This window comes from Globicephala melas, chromosome 8, assembly GCF_963455315.2.
Source record: "Globicephala melas chromosome 8, mGloMel1.2, whole genome shotgun sequence".
Lineage (NCBI taxonomy): Eukaryota > Metazoa > Chordata > Mammalia > Artiodactyla > Delphinidae > Globicephala > Globicephala melas.
Window position 1 is genome coordinate 35760477 of NC_083321.1, and position 19958 is coordinate 35780434.

General features: G+C 38.7%; 1 protein-coding gene across 3 annotated transcripts in view; it reads right to left on the reverse strand.

Moving 5' to 3' along the window:
- The window catches only part of PRMT3 (protein arginine methyltransferase 3), a 142241-nt gene extending 122597 nt beyond the window's left edge, over window positions 1–19644 (reverse strand). For 2 of the 3 annotated variants that reach the window (XR_009564889.1, XM_030864874.2), the window contains exons 1-8: window positions 19489–19644; window positions 19127–19259; window positions 17414–17496; window positions 15866–15915; window positions 15145–15247; window positions 7961–8120; window positions 6468–6612; window positions 1675–1740 (exon numbers count right to left, since the gene is read on the reverse strand). Coding sequence is in view for 2 of the 3 variants with exons in the window: in XM_030864874.2 (XP_030720734.1) it covers window positions 1675–1740; window positions 6468–6612; window positions 7961–8120; window positions 15145–15247; window positions 15866–15915; window positions 17414–17496; window positions 19127–19259; window positions 19489–19516 (768 nt within the window). In the remaining variant the exon portion in view is untranslated. Of the gene's footprint in view, window positions 1–1674; window positions 1741–6467; window positions 6613–7960; window positions 8121–15144; window positions 15248–15865; window positions 15916–17413; window positions 17497–19126; window positions 19260–19488 lie in introns of those variants that run through there. The other variant, XM_030864880.2, reaches the window with a different exon arrangement.
- Window positions 19645–19958: the final 314 nt, after the last annotated feature.

The window sequence follows — 19958 nt, forward strand, 5'->3', positions numbered from 1 at the left end:
AAATATTAAATAAATTGTTTCAGCACTTGGGTGCAAACATAAAAACTATAAAAAAAATTCTTAGTCTCTGCTGCAAAAACATATAAAAAGCATACAAAAAGGTCAAGTATAAAGAACTGATAAAAACTAATACTTTAAAAATAAAATAATCATTTGTCTATAGGGGAATTAGCAAAAACAAAGAAACACACACCACCATTACCTCATAGGTAATGCTTTGGCCAAAAGGTATCAGAGCACCATATAAATTTCGCAGGTCCAACTTGGCTAGGTCACAAGTGAAACACCGCTCTTAGGAAACAGGTATGGAAAATGAAAAGCCAATCTACGATATTCCAAACAACATAAAAATCAGGGAAAGAGCTTTTCAACATATAAAGGTTGTTAATCACTGCTGCAACATCACGTAAAGCTCATGAAATCACCTGACAGAAGTATCTTTGAAATGGAGGTGAAAGGGGAATTATAAAAACCTGATGTTACCAATATACATGTTCTTGAAGTAGAAAGACTGGGGAAAAATTCCCAAGCAAAAGTATATAAGTGGCAGAGACGATAATATATTTGACTAAATTAGTGGACTAATTTCCAATGAGGAGGAACAAAAACAGAAAACCTGAACTTTTAGATAACCATGCCAATGTAGAGAGGGAGGGAAGGAGAAAGTGAAGAAGAAAAATGGAAAAATTCACAAGGGAGGAAAAACAAATGACACATTTTTAACACACCCACCCATATACAAAGTGAAAGATCACCTTCGAAATAACCTGAGGCAGTATTAACACTAACTGTAAAATTTAAAGTAACTCAGGGCTTCCCTGGTGGTGCAGTGGTTAAGAATCCACCTACCTATGCAGGGGACATGGGTTCGAGCCTTGGTCCGGGAAGATCCTACATGCTGTGGAGCAACTAAGCCCGTGCACCACAACTACTGAGCCTGTGCTCTAGAGCCTGCAAGCCACAACTACTGAGCCCACGTGCCACAATTACTGAAGCCCGAGCGCCTAGAGCCTGTGCTCCGCAACAAGAGAAGCCACTGCAATGAGAAGCCCGCACACCGGAACAAAGAGTAGCCCCCGCTTGCCGCAACTAGAGAGAGCCCACGTGCAGCAACGAAGACCCAATGTAGCCAAGAATAAAAATTTTAAAAATTTAAAAAATAAAGTAACTCATAAAAGGGTAAATAAATGAGGTCTTAAAAGAAAGCACATAAAATAAATTGTACCTTATAATATTTGACCCTACCTACCAATAATGACTTCTTAAAATTATTAATTTGTAACTAATTAACACAAACTAAAATAATAATTAAAAGTGCTTTGATACAGAGCTTATACATTTGAAATGAACAGGAATCACAGTAAACCAAAAATATGGTTTAAGCAAAATTATCTGGATAAGCAAAGTTTAACTAAGCTATGTCACTGTAATTAATTAATTTAAAAATTAATTTTAATTAATTTCAATTTTAAAAAAAAGAGTATATTGAATGACAGCACCAATCAGCATTTCTGTTATCAGTATACTGCACCACAGGGCAGCATCATAAAAGTTTTCCATGAAATAAAGCCAGTGTACATGAAATCAACTGCTATCACAATGATGACCTAAGAGAGGATTTCTGCTGCCCAAGATCCACATGAAATGTACAATTCTGTAGTTTGTGCTACTCACCTTATCTTTGAAGATATGTGGATTTTGGTATATAAAATCTCGGTAACTTTCTGTTCGTACTTTGTCCTAGGGTAGAAAGAGGAAGACATTGTGTTTACAGGATAGTCTGAACAAATAAAAATATTTAAGGAAGATATCTGCTAATTTATCACACACTTCTAGTTTCCATAGCTACAATTTGCCTGGAAAACCAAGCCTAATCTTTTTTTCCTAAAAGGAAATAATAAAGAATGGAAATAGCAACAACACACAAAGAAAACGTTTAAGAACAACACTGAAAGTCAAATAAGACCTAAGTTCTTAAAAATGTACATATTTTCATCTTGACATGCACTGTAAGACTTCAAGTGATAATGCTAGTAGAAGATGAACATGTTTTACTCCTTTAAATAGGGCCTGGAATCTAGAGTCTGATTCCCTGTGGTAGAACTAAGTTAAAATATGGGAGGAAAGAACCAAACTAGATAGATGTAAAAGTTACAGTTACGTATGAAAAATGAAGCTCAACAGAGTATAGTTTCCTAAGAAAGTCACTGATCAGCACCTATCTGATTTATAATCCTGTTTTGTTTCTAGAAATGTCTGTAGTAGGAAATGATGCTTAAAAGCCTATAAGCCTAGGGCTTCCCTGGTGGCGCAGTGGTTGAGAGTCTGCCTGCTGATGTAAGGGACACGGGTTCGTGCCCCGGCCCGGGAAGATCCCACATGCCGCGGAGCGGCTGGGCCTGTGAACCGTGGCCGCTGAGTCTGCGTGTCTGGAGCCTGTGCTCCGCAGCGGGAGAGGCCACAACAGTGAGAGGCCCGTGTACCGCCAAAAAAAAAAAAAAAAAAAAGCCTATAAGCCTAAAAGTCAATCGCTTGAGCCCCGCAGACCATATTGCAAGACTTCTCCACTATGGAGTCTCACAAGACCTGTGACCAAGGCAGGCACTGAATGCTAACATTTATGTTGGTGCATGAACATTAGAGCTGATTTCCTTTTAAATCACCTCGGCTGAGACACACGCTGACAGCAAATTCAGCCGTAAGGGGCTCTGCTGCCAAGTGAGTAAAATGAGTATGATAAAAAATAACTCATACCGGGAATTCTAGTTTTCGATTTCACACTAGGTTAAAAAAAAAAAAAAAAAAAAAAAGTAGTTACACTAAATACTACAACATAAAACTTTACACAGTCCATACCCTCCAAAAAAACTTTTATGCCAATACTGGGATTTAAAAAAAAGTACAAAGAGGGGCTTAAATTAAAAGGCAAGCTGTTTTACTTAATTGCTGGATCTAAAAAAGGGAAATTCCATAATTAATTCCATGTTTTCTGATGGAATTACTTCTAATTGCTTTACAAACAAAATTTTAAATCATATTTTAAAAACTGAAATCTTTCCCTCAGTGTATTTTAAGAATTACTATGGGGCTTCCCTGGTGGCGCAGTGGTTAAGAATCTGCCTGCCAATGCAGGGGACACGGGTTCGAGCCCCGGTCTGGGAAGATCCCACATGCCACAGAGCAACTAAGCCCGTGCACCACAACTACTGAGCCTGTGCTCTAGAGCCCACGAGCCACAACTACTGGAGCCCACGTGCCACAACTACTGAAGCTGAGCCTAGAGCCCGTGCTCTGCCACAAGAGAAGCCACTGCAATGAGAAGCCCACACATCGCAAGGAAAAGTAACCCCCGCTCGCCGCAACTAGAGAGAACCCCTGTGCAGCAACGAAGATCCAATGCAGCCAAAAATTAATAAATTTTAAAGAAAAGCATTACTATGAGAACTTCATGTTTTAAATGAATTTAAACATAGTATTAATTTAAAAACTGTCTTTTTAAAAAAAAACATACCATTTCATACATTTCTACCATTTTTATACCCTTCTTACACTGTAACCAGTGATTTTTGCTGACACAACAAAACCTACAAAGGGTGAACATCAGTCAAGAAGGCAGTCACTCGGAAAGCTCTCACCAATCACACTGCCTCGCCGCTGCTCTAACTTAATCACTAGCATCCCAACTCCTGTCCTAAATCCATGCACTGCTGCTCAGCTCAACTACAATCCTTCATCCAGTCTCTTCCTACATATCCATCTGCTTTTGCTCATATGCTCATACTGGTGCAATGAAATTCAAAGTCTACTAAACACAGTGCTGTGGACATAGCAGAGCTTCAATTTAATAAATGAATTTTTGAGAGGAAAATTCACTAAACATGAAAATTCAAGCAAATCAAAGACTAGCCCTCAAACCATTTCTAAAAATTTATTCTAACAAAAGACTAACTCTTCAATATAAAATAAGGTAATAAACAGAAATAAAGTTATCTTTTGCACTAACCTAGTAAAACTAAGAAGCACAAAAGAATAAAATTAGAGGTCCAATATTAAGAAGAAAGACAATCTTTTAAGGCTAGTACAGTGTCATGGAATAATTCCTACCAATATTAAAAAAAATTAAGTATAAGACTAAAGACAACAGAAAAGTTATGTATTATAAATTTTACCTATATAAGTAACAGTATGTTTTAAATGTATAGGCTCATGAAGGTGGACAGAATGCAAGAGTCAGCTGCAGATACAATGAGGAAAATGCAGTAATGAAAAATTAATGGTACTATAATCTGTGATAAATGTTCACCACGATGAACAATGTTTTACTTGGGGAGAAAAAAAAGGAGAGTGATGCATCTCCGAATTATAACATTAGCAACAATGACTCTTCTTCAGAAAGATAAAGTGGCAAAGGATTCTGAAAGTTAATGTCCACTACTATCCCGTTATCTCTAGAATTCAAAAAAGTTATCTTCACCTTGACTCTGGAAAATAAGATTACAAACTGTCTTTATCTATAATTATAATCACAACATATGCCAAAAAAGTGTCATTAAAATACCTGTGACTAGTAAGTAACAAAAAATCCAAATAATATTGTTATAAAAGGCCAATTCTAAGCATAAAAATAAGTCCTGTATGCATGGCTTCTCAATTTTAATTTATTTATAAAGATCAGGTGAGACTCCAGTAGTAGCACAACCTTGGACAAATTATGTGTGCTAAGAACTGTTTTGATAAGAAATAGGAGAAATATTGCTTGATATAAGGCACATTTCATATTCATCCACAGTATGTAACTTAACAAAACATAAAATGGACAAATAGTTCTTTTTGAATGAAATATATCCATATTTCCTATAAAGACTTAAGTTATCTCCAAGGAGAAGGTGGTTACATTGTATAACAGCAAAGGGGAATTAAGGCATGGAAACGTATATTAATAAGGAGTCTTAAGTGATTCTCTAAAAGTGAAAACACAGCACTGGAAACTTTCAGCTGGAACTTCTTAAATATATATGTACATCAAAAGGACTTAAAATATTCCATCAGGTGTAAAGATCCTCTAGTTGTTGATACAGAGCTACAAGGGTCCAGGACAGAGATTTGGAAGTAAGTCCAAACTGGATTTCCCTGATGACTGTACTGAGAGCACTCAGATGTACTATCTTCTAGGAGTCTCAGTAACCTTATCTGTCTGAAAAACCCAACTAAAATTACCATATCAAAAGCATTAAAGGTTCATGGCATTGAAATTGATGGGGTGATTTATAACGGCAAACATGGGCTTAGATTAACTCCTTTAAAGGAAATATTCTAGACACAATAAAATTAATTTTAACAGAGAAAATGGAGTATGTCAATTTCTTTTAAACAAATTCACTCTGGACTTAATTTATTACTTAGCAACAGTTATAACTGTTATTTGTAATGCTATGCAACTACCCAAGTGACAACAAAAAGCACAACCAACTGTGACAAGTCATTAGCAAAGAAATGACATGACATTGCTTTAAAAGATCCCAAGTAATTACAATTACTATTAATCAGCAAACCTCCACTCTGTGATCCTGCAAAACTGACTCAACAAAATATATACTCATTAACTACCCCTGGTTATCTTAAATGGGCATGTTTCAAGGAACACAGTCTTGGGGTGTCCGTAAAATAAACCAATCTTTTGAGGAAGGATTCAGAAAGGAATTTTTCGTTTGTTGGTTTTTAAGAAAAAAAAGTAGTGGCATCTAAAATTCACAGAGATAAATATTAAAGTTTTCAGTAATTTTTACACTCCAACATTTATTTTACTCTAGTTAGATATTTTCAGTTTTACTGAATTAAAAAACCATTTTGCTATTTTATAATCTATAATACATGATAAAATGTACATAATATACCAGGTATACCTAGAAATCTACTTATAGTTTATATGGACATTACCATTATAAAACTTAAAACCAACCAAATTCAAGTATCTGATTTAGGAAATTCTTCTATATAGCAATGATTTCAAATGTAAAAAAGTAATGCCGTAACAACTGTGAGAATTATTTATAATTAACTTTGTACCAAAGAATTATTATTCGCCCAAACTAAAGTCAGTACTGCTAATTAAAACACTAAAATTAATCATTTCCTTCACACATTAAAAGGCAAACGTATTTTTCTTCCTATTTAAAAGTTGCTCTTGAGAAGACTAAAATCGTCAGCAATTTTTTTGAATGTTTTATTCCCAGCAAAAGGTAATCTCATAATAAAGATTAATAATGATCTTAAACAGAATTTACAGTGTCTCTGATGCTTCTATAATCTTTTCAATGCAAGATGAGCTATCAAGCACCAAAAAGATTTAAAAAGCAGTTCTCAAAAAAACCAAAAACCAAAAAAGCAGTTCTCCCATATGTATTAAGAACCTTTTTACTCTATTTTTCCTTTAGTATGGATTTGGTACATTTGTGCTCTTTTCTAACCTTTAGCATTTCTTCATGTATCCCATAATGCCCGTATGAGCTGAAATAAACGCCATCCTCATCCTCCTGGAGGTCTGCAATGGCAGTTGTAGATGACGAGCAGGTTCTGACATCTGCGTTCATCACAAAATCCTGAGCAAACTGTCTGTAATCAATTTGAAATACACCCTTGAGACAAGTTTACTGGACCATGAAAAAAGGAAAGGCTAGAGGCTGAGGAAGAGGAAGGGGGAGGGGGGAGGGAGTGCGCGGTGTGATGAGCCTTCTAAATCACGTTCTATCTTAAGCACGGAAAGCTCCCCCTGCTGGATCTTAAGCAATGGCATATTCAAACCCAGCTGGAAGCATTCCTTCTACAAATCACAAAAGCACTGCCAACTGCAGGCTATGGCTGTTTTATCTTTCAGGTGAACAAAATAAGCACACTATGACTTTATTCAACTTTATTATTTCTATTGTTCCAAAATCTTATTTTAGCAGCTGAATCAATAGAGCATATTCCAATGCTATGAATATTCTTTAAAACCATAGTATCTCATGGAAGGGTTATATAGGCAGAAAGCAGACCCAAACTGGGAATTATTTACACACATCAACACCATCTGCTCAGGCTCTAAAACTCAGCTCCTTCTCTGATAACAACACATCAAGAATCTATGAAGTATATATGGGAGAGAAGTGTAAAGAGGCACATAATAGAGTCGTTGGTTACTAGATTACCCAGCATAAAATCTCAGAAAAAGGGAAACTACAATCAGCTATACTATTTTTCCTGCTGGACATTCTGGCAAACCATCAAAAATGGGTAATTGGGCAATAGCAACCAACTTACAAATCTAATAGGTTAAGTTAGAGGTATATACACTTGGTAGTAATGCAGAATCTCAGACACTACCTATTTCAGGCCTCCTGAATCAGAATCTAGTTTAACGAGATACCCAGATGATTCGTATGCACATTAAATTCTGACAAGTACTAAGCCAGCAGAATGTTAATTTACTCACTAGAGAAAACCATCCTATGTAGCTGGTTTTCTGATTATATACTTCATCATAATTATATTGTGATTCTTTAAAAACAAAAATTTCAACCCTGTATTTTCCACAAGCCTAAAAAATATTAATCCCTACACTTTAAAAAGTCCAGGAGAGAAAAAGTAAAATGGAGAAATCTATTAGAAATAAGGTAATTCAAAGGAAGGCAATATCAAGGAACAAAAAGCACTCAGGAGGAACACACTCCCCAGAACAATTATCATTAGTACAAAAGTAATTATAAAGAAATATAAGAGGACAGATAAAACTACAGAATTTTATGTTAATCAACGACATCCACAATGTATAAAAAATACTGCGTACCTTTAATATTATTGAAATTAAAATATCTACACTGTGCTTTCCAGTATATGAAATATTTTACCATATTCTATCTTTTTATGAATATATTATTTTGGGGATCTAAACAATTAATTTTCTATAAGATTGATAAATTACTTCATTCTTTGCAGATCCTCACGCGCTCCAGCTAACGCAGCTTCAGCAGACAGTGCCCTGGCTTCCATGTGTTTCAATTTTTCAACAACTGATGTATTTTCACGGAGTCCACTGGGGTATGAGAATGGAACTGACACGGGTTCATAAAGATCTTCTACATCTAAATAAACAAATGGACATTTCTATCAGGCCATCTTATAACAATGAAGCACATATAAATGTGTTACGAATAAGTATATACTAAGTGCCTATTATGCGGCCAACTGAGAAAAATTAGTACTTTTAATTAAATAAATATTTAATATCCAAACTATTCCAATTTGAGTTTAAAGAGCATGCTGTTAGTCTAAACTTTTCACTAGTTGGCTAAACTGAACACATAAATAAGCATTAATTGTACTGAACCAAACCCAGGAAGAAATAAAAAGGTAGAAGGAAAAAACTCATATTTATTGATCATCAGGTATCTTTCAAGTTCATGCATTACATCTCATTCCATCTTCAAAACAAACCTAAAATATAAACATTTATCCCTATTTTAAGACAGGGGAAAAATAAATTTCAGAGAAACTGACTAGCCCAAAGTCATGCAGCTGTTTAATGAAGGAACTACAATTCAAACCCATGCCTGCCTTCCCAGCCCGTGTTCTTGCCACCACACAGGGCCACCTCCAGCCTCTGGGTCTTTATCTGTAGAGTAACAGGTATGACATTTAGATATTCCTTAAGGACAGTGTGTAGGTAAGGAATTCTGTACATTCAATAACTTTTTCATCATGGGTAAGGTGGTGTGCAATCTATACACTGTCTTATTGCTGACATTATTAAATATCCTAATTCCTAATATTATTAAAAATTCTTGATTTAAATTTAATTTCACTATATGTAAATCATTAACTTCTGCTACATAAGTTAATATATGTAAATCATTAACTCTGCAAACAGAAGTTAATATATGGAACTAGTGAGTTTTACAAAATCCCAATGTCCACTGACCCGTCTAATTAACTGTTGAATCAACTTAAAGCAATGAAAACAATGTAGATAATACACTGTCTCCTCAGTACAGCTCTGAGGGAAACACGACTTTTTTTTTTCCTATTCAGTTTTTACCTGCAACACTTCTTTAGAGCTGGGACAAAATAACTAAGCTTCACAAATACATGATAATATTATAACTTAGAGACTAGAGCCTAAATTGAACTTGTTATAAAAGCAGTATGGTGTGCCACGAAACTCTAAACAGTCTACCAGAATACTGACTCGTTGCTTTAAAAAACTACAGATTCGGGCTTCCCTGGTGGCGCAGTGGTTGAGAGTCCGCCTGCCGATGCAGGGGACATGGGTTCGGGCCCCGGTCTGGGAAGATCCCACATGCCGCGGAGCGGCTGGGCCCGTGAGCCATGGCCGCTGAGCCTGCGCGTCCGGAGCCTGTGCTCCGCAACGGGAGAGGCCACAACAGTCAGAGGCCCGCGTACCACACACATACACACAAAAAATAGTCAATTTATCAGGAAGACATAACAATTATAAATGAGAATAAACCTCACAAAAGAGCTTCAACATACACAAAGCAAAAGCTGATAGAATGGCAAAAAAAGACAATCCTCTAATCACAGAGATTTAAATACACCCCTATTAACAACCGATAGAGGCAGATTTTTAAAAATCCAAAAAGACATAAAAGATCTGAACAAAAATATTCAGCACCATGAATTATTTATAGAATACTGCACCCAATTACTGTATCTTGACATTTTTGAAGAACACTGATCAGTAATTTGGTAGACTGGCCCTCAACCTGGGATCATCTGATGATTTTTCATTATTAGAATGAGGTTAAACATTTTTGGCAAGAACAGCAGAGAAATGACGTTGCCTCCTCAGAGCATTACACCAAGGGGTTCATGGCGTCAGTACACTTATTACTGGTGATGTTAACCTTGATCACTTGGTTATGGTAGTGTCTGCTCAGTTTTTCCACTCAAAAGTTTAACAGCTCCTTTGTAGTTAAATTTCTTGGGGGACATACTTTGAACTATGCAAATCCTATCTCACCTGCCTAAATTTTCACCCACTAATCTTAGCATGCATGGGTTGCTCTTTTCTGCAAGTTACTACCGTGGTGTTTGCCTAATGCTGATTTTGTGTTTCTCTTTTTCCTTTGACATTTATTAACAGGAATTCTACACTGAAGCGGAGCTACTCCTTCCCATTTATTTGGTTGCTTATTCATGTCAAGAAGAATTCATGGACATTTATTTTATCCTATGGGTTAAAACCCAATACTGTCATTTTCTGTATTGATTAAATTTTTCTAGCTTTGGCCACTAGGAGGTCCTTCAGGTTGGTTCCTGTGTTCTTTAGGTTATGTCCCCTCTTGCCCCACTTTTTCTTAAGTACTTCCTAATTTTCTGGAACAAGGTGTCCTAGACTTATCTTGTATTTTCCCTGCCCTTCCTGGAAATCAATCACCTCTCTAAGGACCCTTGGTTCCTTTCATTAATAAAGGATTATAAATCAAGATCTGGGCACTAGGTATGATCATTGCTACTGGGGTTTTTCTAGGCCCTTTCAGCAGAGCTCGGAAGTATATGTATTATACTAAACACACACACACACACACACACACACACACACACACACACATACACACACATTTCTGTATCTGTCTGTCTGTATAAGAAAAACTATGAATTTACACTGACACTTCTGATTCCAATTTGTCAACACAGGACTCATTTCATCCTTCATTTCCTTATCTGAAACCTCATTCTCCAACTGTGAGAAACCTGGCTTTTATCCATAATTTTTTAAAATAAATTTATTAATTTTATTTTTTTATTTTTGGCTGTGTTGGGTCTTCGTTGCTGCGTGTGGGCTTTTTCTAGTTGTGGTGAGCAGGGGCTGCTCTTCGTTGCGGTGAGCAGGCTTCTCATTGTGGTGGCTCCTCTTGTTGCAGAGCACGGGCTCTAGGCATGAGGGCTTCAGTAGTTGTGGCTTGCAGGCTCTAGAGCGCAGGCTCAGTAGTTGTGGCGCACAGGCTTAGTTGCTCCACGGCATGTGGGATCTTCCCGGACCAGGGCTCAAACCCGTGTCCCCTGCACTGGCGGGCAGATTCTTAACCACCGTGCCACCAGGGAAGCCCCATCCATAAATTATTAACTTACATGTTCCATTCTAGCATACACAAAAATAGCATCAGAATTGCTAATTCTTACCCTGCAAGAAATGCCTTTTCTTACTGGATTACAACGTTGATGCAGTTCTTTTTATCTGTAGCCTCAGCACAACATCCATTAAAGGTTTCAGTTACTCACCTAGTTCTTTTCCTCCCCACTCCCTGCAGTATGGTTACATTATTCCTTTGTATTACAGTTCAGTTCATCTGTTAGTGCCTGCATTCCACTTCGCACCAGCACCACCCGTGTATACATACATCCTCGTTGTTTCAATTGTTGATTTTTTTGATTATATGAAGGCTATAAAAAACATTACTGGGCTTCCCTGGTGGCGCAGTGGTTGAGAGTCCACCTGCCGATGCAGGGGACACGGGTTCGTGCCCCGGTCCGGGAGGATCCCACATGCCGCGGAGTGGCTGGGCCCGTGAGCCATGGCCGCTGAACCTGCACGTCCGGAGCCTGTGCTCCGCAACGGGAGAGGCCACAACAGTGAGAGTCCCGCGTACCACAAAGAAAAAATAAATAAATAAATAAAGTTTAAAAAAACATTACTATAGTCCTGAGAGTTGGAGCTATACAAAGAGATATACTCAGCAAAGTGTCACTCGATCCTCATCCCTGTTACCTCAATCCCACTGTGCCCTTCCTTCCTTGTCCCACAAACCCCGTTCAGTAACAATCTCTTCAGTTTCTAGTTTATCCTTCCTGTATTTCTTTTGCACAAATGAGCAGACACATAAGCATTTTCCTAAATCTCTTTCTTATGTGAAGAGTATCATAGTAGATATTCTTTTGAGCTTTGCCTTTTTCATTTGACAGTATGTCCTGGATAACACTCTGAACCAGTTCAGTTCATTCTTTGCAATAGAGGATAGAGGTATACTACTCCATGGTGTGGACGTGCCATAGTTTATTCAACCGCTCTCCTCTATATGGGCATTTGTCTTATATGTATTTTCAGAATGTTGGAGGTGTACCTTCAAGACCAATTCTTATGAGTGAAACCGCTCGGTTAAAAATCGCATGTTCAGGGCTTCCCTGGTGGCGCAGTGGTTGAGAGTCCGCCTGCCGAGGCAGGGGACACGGGTTCGTGCCCCGGTACGGAAAGATCCCACATGCCGTGGAGCGGCTGGGCCTGTGAACCATGGCCGCTGAACCTGCACGTCCGGAGCCTGTGCTCCGCAACGGGAGAGGCCACAACAGTGAGAGGCCCGCGTACAGCAAAAAAAAAAAAAAAAAAAAAAAAAATCGCATGTTCAGTTTTTTAGGTATTGCTAAATCTGCATTCTACTAGCAATCTTAGGACAGTGCCTGTCTCTCCACAGCTTTGTCAACAGAATGTGTTGTCATATTGTAAAAATTTTTACCAGTCTGAGAGGTGAGAAATGGTATCTTGCTATTGGGCTATTTTCCTACCTCTTTTTGGTAGAATTTTTCCCCATTTTTCTATCAACTGTTTTGATCCTTTGTCCCTTAATTTTCAAGAGTCTTTTATGTAAAAAGGATATTAACCCTTTGTGGAATATGTTTCAAATATTATACCATACTTAAAAAAAAATTAACTAAACTCCATTTTATTCACTCAGATTTCATTAGTCTTCCTCTAATGTCCCCTTTCTGCCCCAAGATCCCATCCAGGATACCACATATGTTTAGTTGTCATGTCTCCTTAAGCCCCTCTTGGCTACAACAGCTTCTCAGGCTTCCCTTGACATGGACAGTTTCGAGGAGTACTGGTCAGGCAGTCTGTAGAATGTCCCTCACTTTGTGTCTGTCTCATGGTTTTTCATGGTTAGACTGAGATTACTGGCCTGGGAGGAAGACCACTGAGGTAAAGTGCCATCCTCATCACATGATATAAAGGGTCCATACCACTGACATTACATCACCAATAATGTTAACCTTCATTACCTGGCTAAGGCAGTGTTTGCCAGGTTTCTCCATCAGTATAGTTACTTCTCCCCACTTACACTGTACTTTCATTGCCTATTTTCTTAGTTATCTCCTTTTTAAATTTAGTCATCTTTATATTCTCAAAGCCTAATACAAAGCAGATGCTCAATAACTATTTACTGAAAGACAGTGCAGGTGAAATAGTCAGTAATCAAGCCAGGAGCCATGAGAATGAAGAACCTTCTCTTCCATCTCTCTACACCAATGGCCAGGAGAACAGATCTTTTGCTTTTTTTTTTTTGGCTGTGCCGTGCGGCTTGTGGGATCTTAGTTCCCTGACCAGGGTTCAAACCCGTGCCCCCTGCAGTGGAAGCATGGAGTCCTAACCACCAGACCGCCAGGGAAGTCCCACAGATCCTTTGAGAGGCACGGGCGGTGCACTAACAAGCATGCCCAGTTCAAGTTCCACCTCCTTTACTAGGCCCCTTAACTGTTCCAGATCTCGGTCGTGACTTCTTCATCTAAACTCCTTAGAACGTATTTACTAATAACAATAAATTCTCCTTCATTAAGCACTTACTCTCTGACAGGCACTGTGCTAATATGCATTATCTTTGTAACAATTTTATAAGGTAGGTGTCATTATCACCTTTTTATAAACTAAAATTAAGTCTGAAAGAAGTTAAGTTAATATACCTTTGGAGAGTGAAGAGGTCAATACCGATCTGTATCCATAGTGACCAGCAAATAGCACTCGGTATCTGTTGATCTGAGTAATCTCTTCCTCTTCTGAACTGCACTATTTTTCCTACTTCTCATGAAACTTACTATATTCCACCTTATCTTATAATACAGGACAGTCATTCAAAAACAAAACACTCCTACTATTAGACTGTGGGCTCCCAATGTGAAGGATTCATTTCTTCATATTTCTAAAGTATTTAACATACTACTTTCAACCTGTGAGTGTTCAATTTTGAGTTTAGGGAGTCACGAAGAACACCTAGTGGGCACTTTGTCATGTATCAAAGAGATCACTTTGGTTAATCTGAGGAGAAATAAAATTTAATAGAAGTTGTAAAAATGGGAAAGAATCAATCTAGGCCTCACCAAATTTTAGAGGTAGAAAGTTGGAAATCTGGCCCTAGTTCTCATTTTATAGATGAAGACCTAAAAAACAGAAAGCTTAAGTGCTTTGTCCAGGGTCACTTAGTTCCTGAATCCTACATTAAGGTTCTTACTACTGCATCACACTGCCACACAACTTCTCTTGATGGTACTTCTCAAGGAAATGAGTGGTTTTCCACAGTTCCCACTTACCAAAGGACTGCCCAAATACACACTGTCAAACTACTATCTGAGAAGGTATGTGTCTGTTTAGAATGGTCTTGCTGATCCGAAGACAGCAAACCCCTCTATCTCACCTAACTGGCACAAAAAACATGAAAGCAAGCATAAATTTAAAAAATAATAAAAAATCATGAACTCCAACAAATTAGACCTATAGAGAGCCAACAGAATTTTCATAAGATTCCTGTTCAATAAGGAATGAACCAAAGCACAGAGCAAGAAACTAAGAAAGCTACAGTCAAAAGACGAGTGACCCTGCCACAAGGGAGGCTTAAGAGTTAGTATACGTGGGGAATTTTCGTGGAATCTGTCCTGCACCGAAACAAAAGCTCCATAAATTAGATGTCTTAAGAAAGTCATGTATCTGATTGTATTATGAGGTAAAAACAGCAATATTATTAAATTTACTTAAATCTATTAAATATTAAATATACTGATTTAATTTCTTTTATTTAAATTTAAAATTTCATCGATTTTAATTACATTAAAAATCAGTCTGACAACTAAAAATTATTCTCTCAAGTCTCCCTATGTTTCAAAACATCTTTTACACAATGTTTAACCCAAGCTCATATTCCTCCCTGGTAACTGTTAGTGTGACTCTCACTTTCTAAGTGACTTAACGTTCCTTCTGAAACCAACTACCTGACGAGGTCTTTAGAGAATCAAGGGGATGATATATTTTCCTGTAACACCTAACCACTATTTTGCCATAACAAATGACCCTGCTTTAAAGTAGATACCATATGTTCATCTTACCAAATTGAAGTAAAAGGTCATCTTCTAATACCGGCTTTAAATACTCTTCTTTCTCCCAAGGCACTGGGTTGTATATGGAATTCATATATTCAACTGGAGGATTCTGGAAGTAAAATTAATTGCATATTTTTTCACTGCACATAATCACAAAATCCCCCTACCAAAAAACTGGGAAAATTAAACAAAAAGGAAATCATGTCTACATCACACAAAATCTCTATTTAAACAGTCTATGTTCACCGGCTATTTCACTAACTTGACTGGATGACTGCTTAATTGTTTCAATGCACAGTTTTATATTGTTTGGATTTTGAGGAAATGGCAATATAAACATCAACTGACTAGAACAAAGTATTTAAAAAACAGAACAAAAAGAGTAACCAAAGCACTTAAAAATCGCACTAGAAATTATTTCTGATTTTACAGAAAGACTATCAGTATTCCCCTTTATCTGACAGTGAATTACTTTGCCACATAACATTGATTCATCTCCTACACAAAATTAAAAACCACACTTAAGTATGGTATGTATCCATTTACTTGGTGCTGTATGTTGTGCTAGTTCCTAATGTCCATGATTCCCCCAATATCATGAGTGTCAAATTTAAAACAGTTCCTTATACAGCAGTTCCTCATATTCTTTTAAAAATCGGTGCATTGATAATCGCTGTAGTACTTCTTTAGGTTTTAAACAAAATTGTAGATTAAGCTACCACCTTACCTTAAGTCTAATAAAATTTATTAGTTTAATGTATCCATAAAATTCAAGTCCTAAAAGGGAAAAAAAAATAATAATTCACCTATTTTAACATAACATGAGTTTTGTTTCATTAACCTGCTCCGAAGATGCTTCTCTGGTTAGACAATAAAATATTTCTGTCCTCTCAACTACTACTTAAAAGTTTTGAATTTTTTATTAAGAACTAGAAACAGTAACTCTGACACTTCAGAATATTTTAATTGAGAAACAGCCAGGAAGGACAAAATTTTAAGTGCTTTTCTTGCATTTCTGAAAAATTGGAAATTAATTTTTAGAATTCTACTCACTTATCAGAACAATACAGATGAAGAAAATTAGGCCCTTGATTTTACCAAGTATTTGGCAGCTAATACGAGAGTTGATACTAAAGTTTCTAAATCCCCAATTTTTATGGTACCTACCAAACTATAATTTTGCCAGGACACAGAGTATACAAAGTATACTAGCTTTTACATTAAGTTAAATGATGCAGATGAAAAAAACAGTGAGGCTTGTTATCTGGTTCTCATCTTTTCAGAAATGAAGCAGCATTTAAAATAAGGGAAAGCAATAGCATACCCAACCAATTATTATTTGTCATGAGAAATACTGTTATGAGAACATACCAGCATATAAAAATGTTTCATATGCGTAATAGCACACAAAAGCCCCTATTTGGTATTGAAAAAGATATAAAATAATATAAAGTACAGTTTCAATTCAGTTTTAAAATGCACATTAAAAACATGAAAAAAAATGAAACTAAGTCACTTATATCTTACAAAAGTAGTTGCAGTTGAATTTATGATTCATAAACATACTGTATCATATGTTTATCTGAGACCCCAAATCTGCCTAATATTTGGTATTCTTCAGTAATGTCCTTTCTAGTTGTTAGTAAATACAGGGACCAAAAAGCCAATTCTGTATTTAGTTAATATTAGTGGGATACTGTAGCTCTTCTATATTCGTTTAAATTAGAAGGCTTTAATTTTAAGTATGTTTAGATGCAAGTTTCAACAGAAACATCAGCTGAATCTCTGGATTACCACCTTAACTTTAGCACTCGCTTTTTCCACACTCTCTTACCAAACTCCTTATAAAACTCAATCTTGTATGCCTTGAAGTCCATGTTATGCTTTGACCTGATAAGTTGTCTTTTTTCATAATGATCCACCTCCTTTTCCAAAGTCCACCTCTATCCTTTGCTCTCCCTAATATCCACGCCCCTTGTCTTCCTAATTCTAAAATGATTAAAATGTAATCACATGCCAAGGATTTTTTGGGTTTTTTTTTCCTTTTTCGTTGTGAAGGCAATTTAAGCTTAAATACAGTCAATCATATCTAGAAGAATGACTTATTTATCAATCTTTCCTCAAAAGCCATTTGTCAAAAACACGCCATTTTCATAAGTTGTTGTCATGTGTTTCACTATATTGGATTTGTATAGGAAAGGAATGGTCTGGAAAAACATAATGTTTGAATTTAAATTTCTCAACTAAAATTTTCTTTATTCTAAAAATTACTCACCATGTTTATGAACCATGTTATCAATATTAAATTGATGCTCAGACTTACAGTGTGAAAATGTTTCTTCAGCAGATGTAAATAACCTGAAAAACCAAGCAACAGCTTCATGAAATAGTCCCCTAAGAAGTCTAAATATTGACTTCATGTTAGATATAAACTTTTCCCCCTCACTCTGCAGGTTTCCAGTTTTACTTCCAATTAATTAAAAAAAACCAAACACACCTGTAGAGAGGAACCCAGCACTCCTAAAAGGAATTAGTACTTCTGAGTCCCATTTTACACCTAAAACAAACCACCCTTTAAAATGTTGAGCTGAATTTGCCAAATAATAGCACTGAATTTATCATAAGGCTTCTAAGAAAGAGAACTCCCTTTGATAGACTGTGTCTCTTAAGACCTGAAAAATTCACTGCATAAGATTCTTTTCTCCTCTAAGTATCAACTCTGCTTTCAGAGGCTCTGAACTGACACAGCTCAAACTGCTTTTAGAAATAAAGCATAAAATGTAATTTTATAGCTGGTAAATTCCCAAAGTGCCATATTTCAAAAAGTGGTCTTACAGTGCTCCCCAAGGATTTGTATTATAGACACTGTGAGGGCCAAGCTCCTTTATTCTGTGACCTGCAAAACTGAAGGACGTGTAATAAGAACACACGGCAGAGAGCCTGCATTACCTCTTCTATATGCTTAGCACATATGCAGCAGTTTTCAACAAACGTTTACCGAGAGAGCTTATTTATACAGTATTTACACAGCCTATCACAAAGAAGTACCTCCCTGATGCTCAATAAATATTATTTTTTGACGACTACAGTATATGCAGACATCCCGTACCTACCCACATGAGGCTACACCTGGGAACAATGACGAATCATCAGAAGCTAATATACCACCAATCAGCACCATGCCGAGACTCAGGGGATACTGGTAAAATGTTTATTAAAGTAACACTGGCCGGTGCCAACCAGGCCTCTTTCACGCCCACTTGCCCAGGACAGCAGCCAAAGTCAAAGATGAAGAGGCAGAATTTTAAGTGGAAAAAACATGGATTTGGTTATAAGACAAACCACAGCTTTGTGACTTTGAACAAGTTACTGGTATTGCAGCGTCTTTTTCCCTAAGTGAAAATAGTATCAATTCCTTCCCCTTCAATTGGGGGGGGGAGCCCCTAACAAAGGTGATTCTTTAAACGGCTCAAATGGAACTATTACACCTGATAAGCTTTCTAACTGTCAAAGAATTATAGAATGGGAGAGGCTGAACGGTTCTAGAAGGTTGAGGGATTAATCGAGTTTAGTGACTCCCAAACTTGTTACTCTTTAGAATCACTTCAGCTAGAGTCTTTGTAGAAACGGATTCCTAGACCCTATCCCTGATTTACAAGGGCTGAGGTGCAGTTTAGCATCTGTGTATTTTTTTCTTAAGTGTCTCAGGTGACAGAGGTGCACAACCAGATGTGGGAACCACAGATCCGGCCCAGAACCCTTTCATTTTACACAAGAGGAAACTGAGGCCCGTCAAAGTGAAGCAGTGTAACCTGGCTTCCAGTTCATGGTTCCTCCCTGGAAACCACTGTGGGTCTTCCGGCTCAACAAACCCTCACTCCAAAGCACGGGCTCCAGACTTCCGGGGCAGCCACTTGGGCTGGACTCCAGAGGAGCAGACGGGGCCCGGCCACCCTAGGGCTGGCGCCTCGCGCTGAGGTGGACGAACCTGTCACAGAACAGGCAGGGGGTCTGCTGCTTGTCGTTGGGGAGATCGGCATCTTCCGCATCCTCCCAGGAGGCCTCGTCACCGCTGTCTGACAGTCCTGGCAGGTCGTCCTCCTCCACAGCGCCCCGGCCGCCTAGCACACGCAAACGGTCAGCTCTGCCTCGGACCCCAGTGCCAGGAGGGCGGACGAGGGGCAGCAAAGCGAGAACGCTCTGGGCCCGGCGGGCCCTCCCCCCTACCTCCACCTCCCTCTTTGCGGGCCCCACCACCCCGGCTCCGCGTCCCGGGCCCAGGGGGAGGGGAAGGGTTTTCACCGGCCCCACGGGGTCGCGGCCTAGGGGCTGAGGGGCCGGGGTACCCACCATCTGCGCCCAACGCTAACGAACACATGGCGGCGGTGCCGCTAGAGCCCGGCGCGCCTGGGGGCGGGGACCAGGCTGGGCTGCGCAGGCGCAACTGCCTCCGAGCCCTCCCCGCCCGAGAACCCGGGAACGAGCGTGAGTGTGAGCGTGAGGGCGAGCGCGGGCACGCGGTGGGGCCGAAGCTCCGGGAACCCTGCGGCGCCTGGAAACAGGAGCGCGTGCGCGCCGGCTCGCTAGCGCTTCCGGCCTCGGGGCCGCGGCGTTGTTCACGTGAGCTGGGGTGGGCGGGGCGAGAGCCCGGGCTCCGCCTCCTGCCGCAGGGTTGATGTAGCGCGCGCCGAGTAAGCGCTGAAACCTGGGCTGGGCGTTGCAGGCTTGGACCTGGGTTTTGTTTTCTCCTCGGGATGCGGCAGGCCCTAGCGGGAGGTCCTAAACCGCGGCCCAGAGCCCAGAGGTGGAAGCGGTTCTGC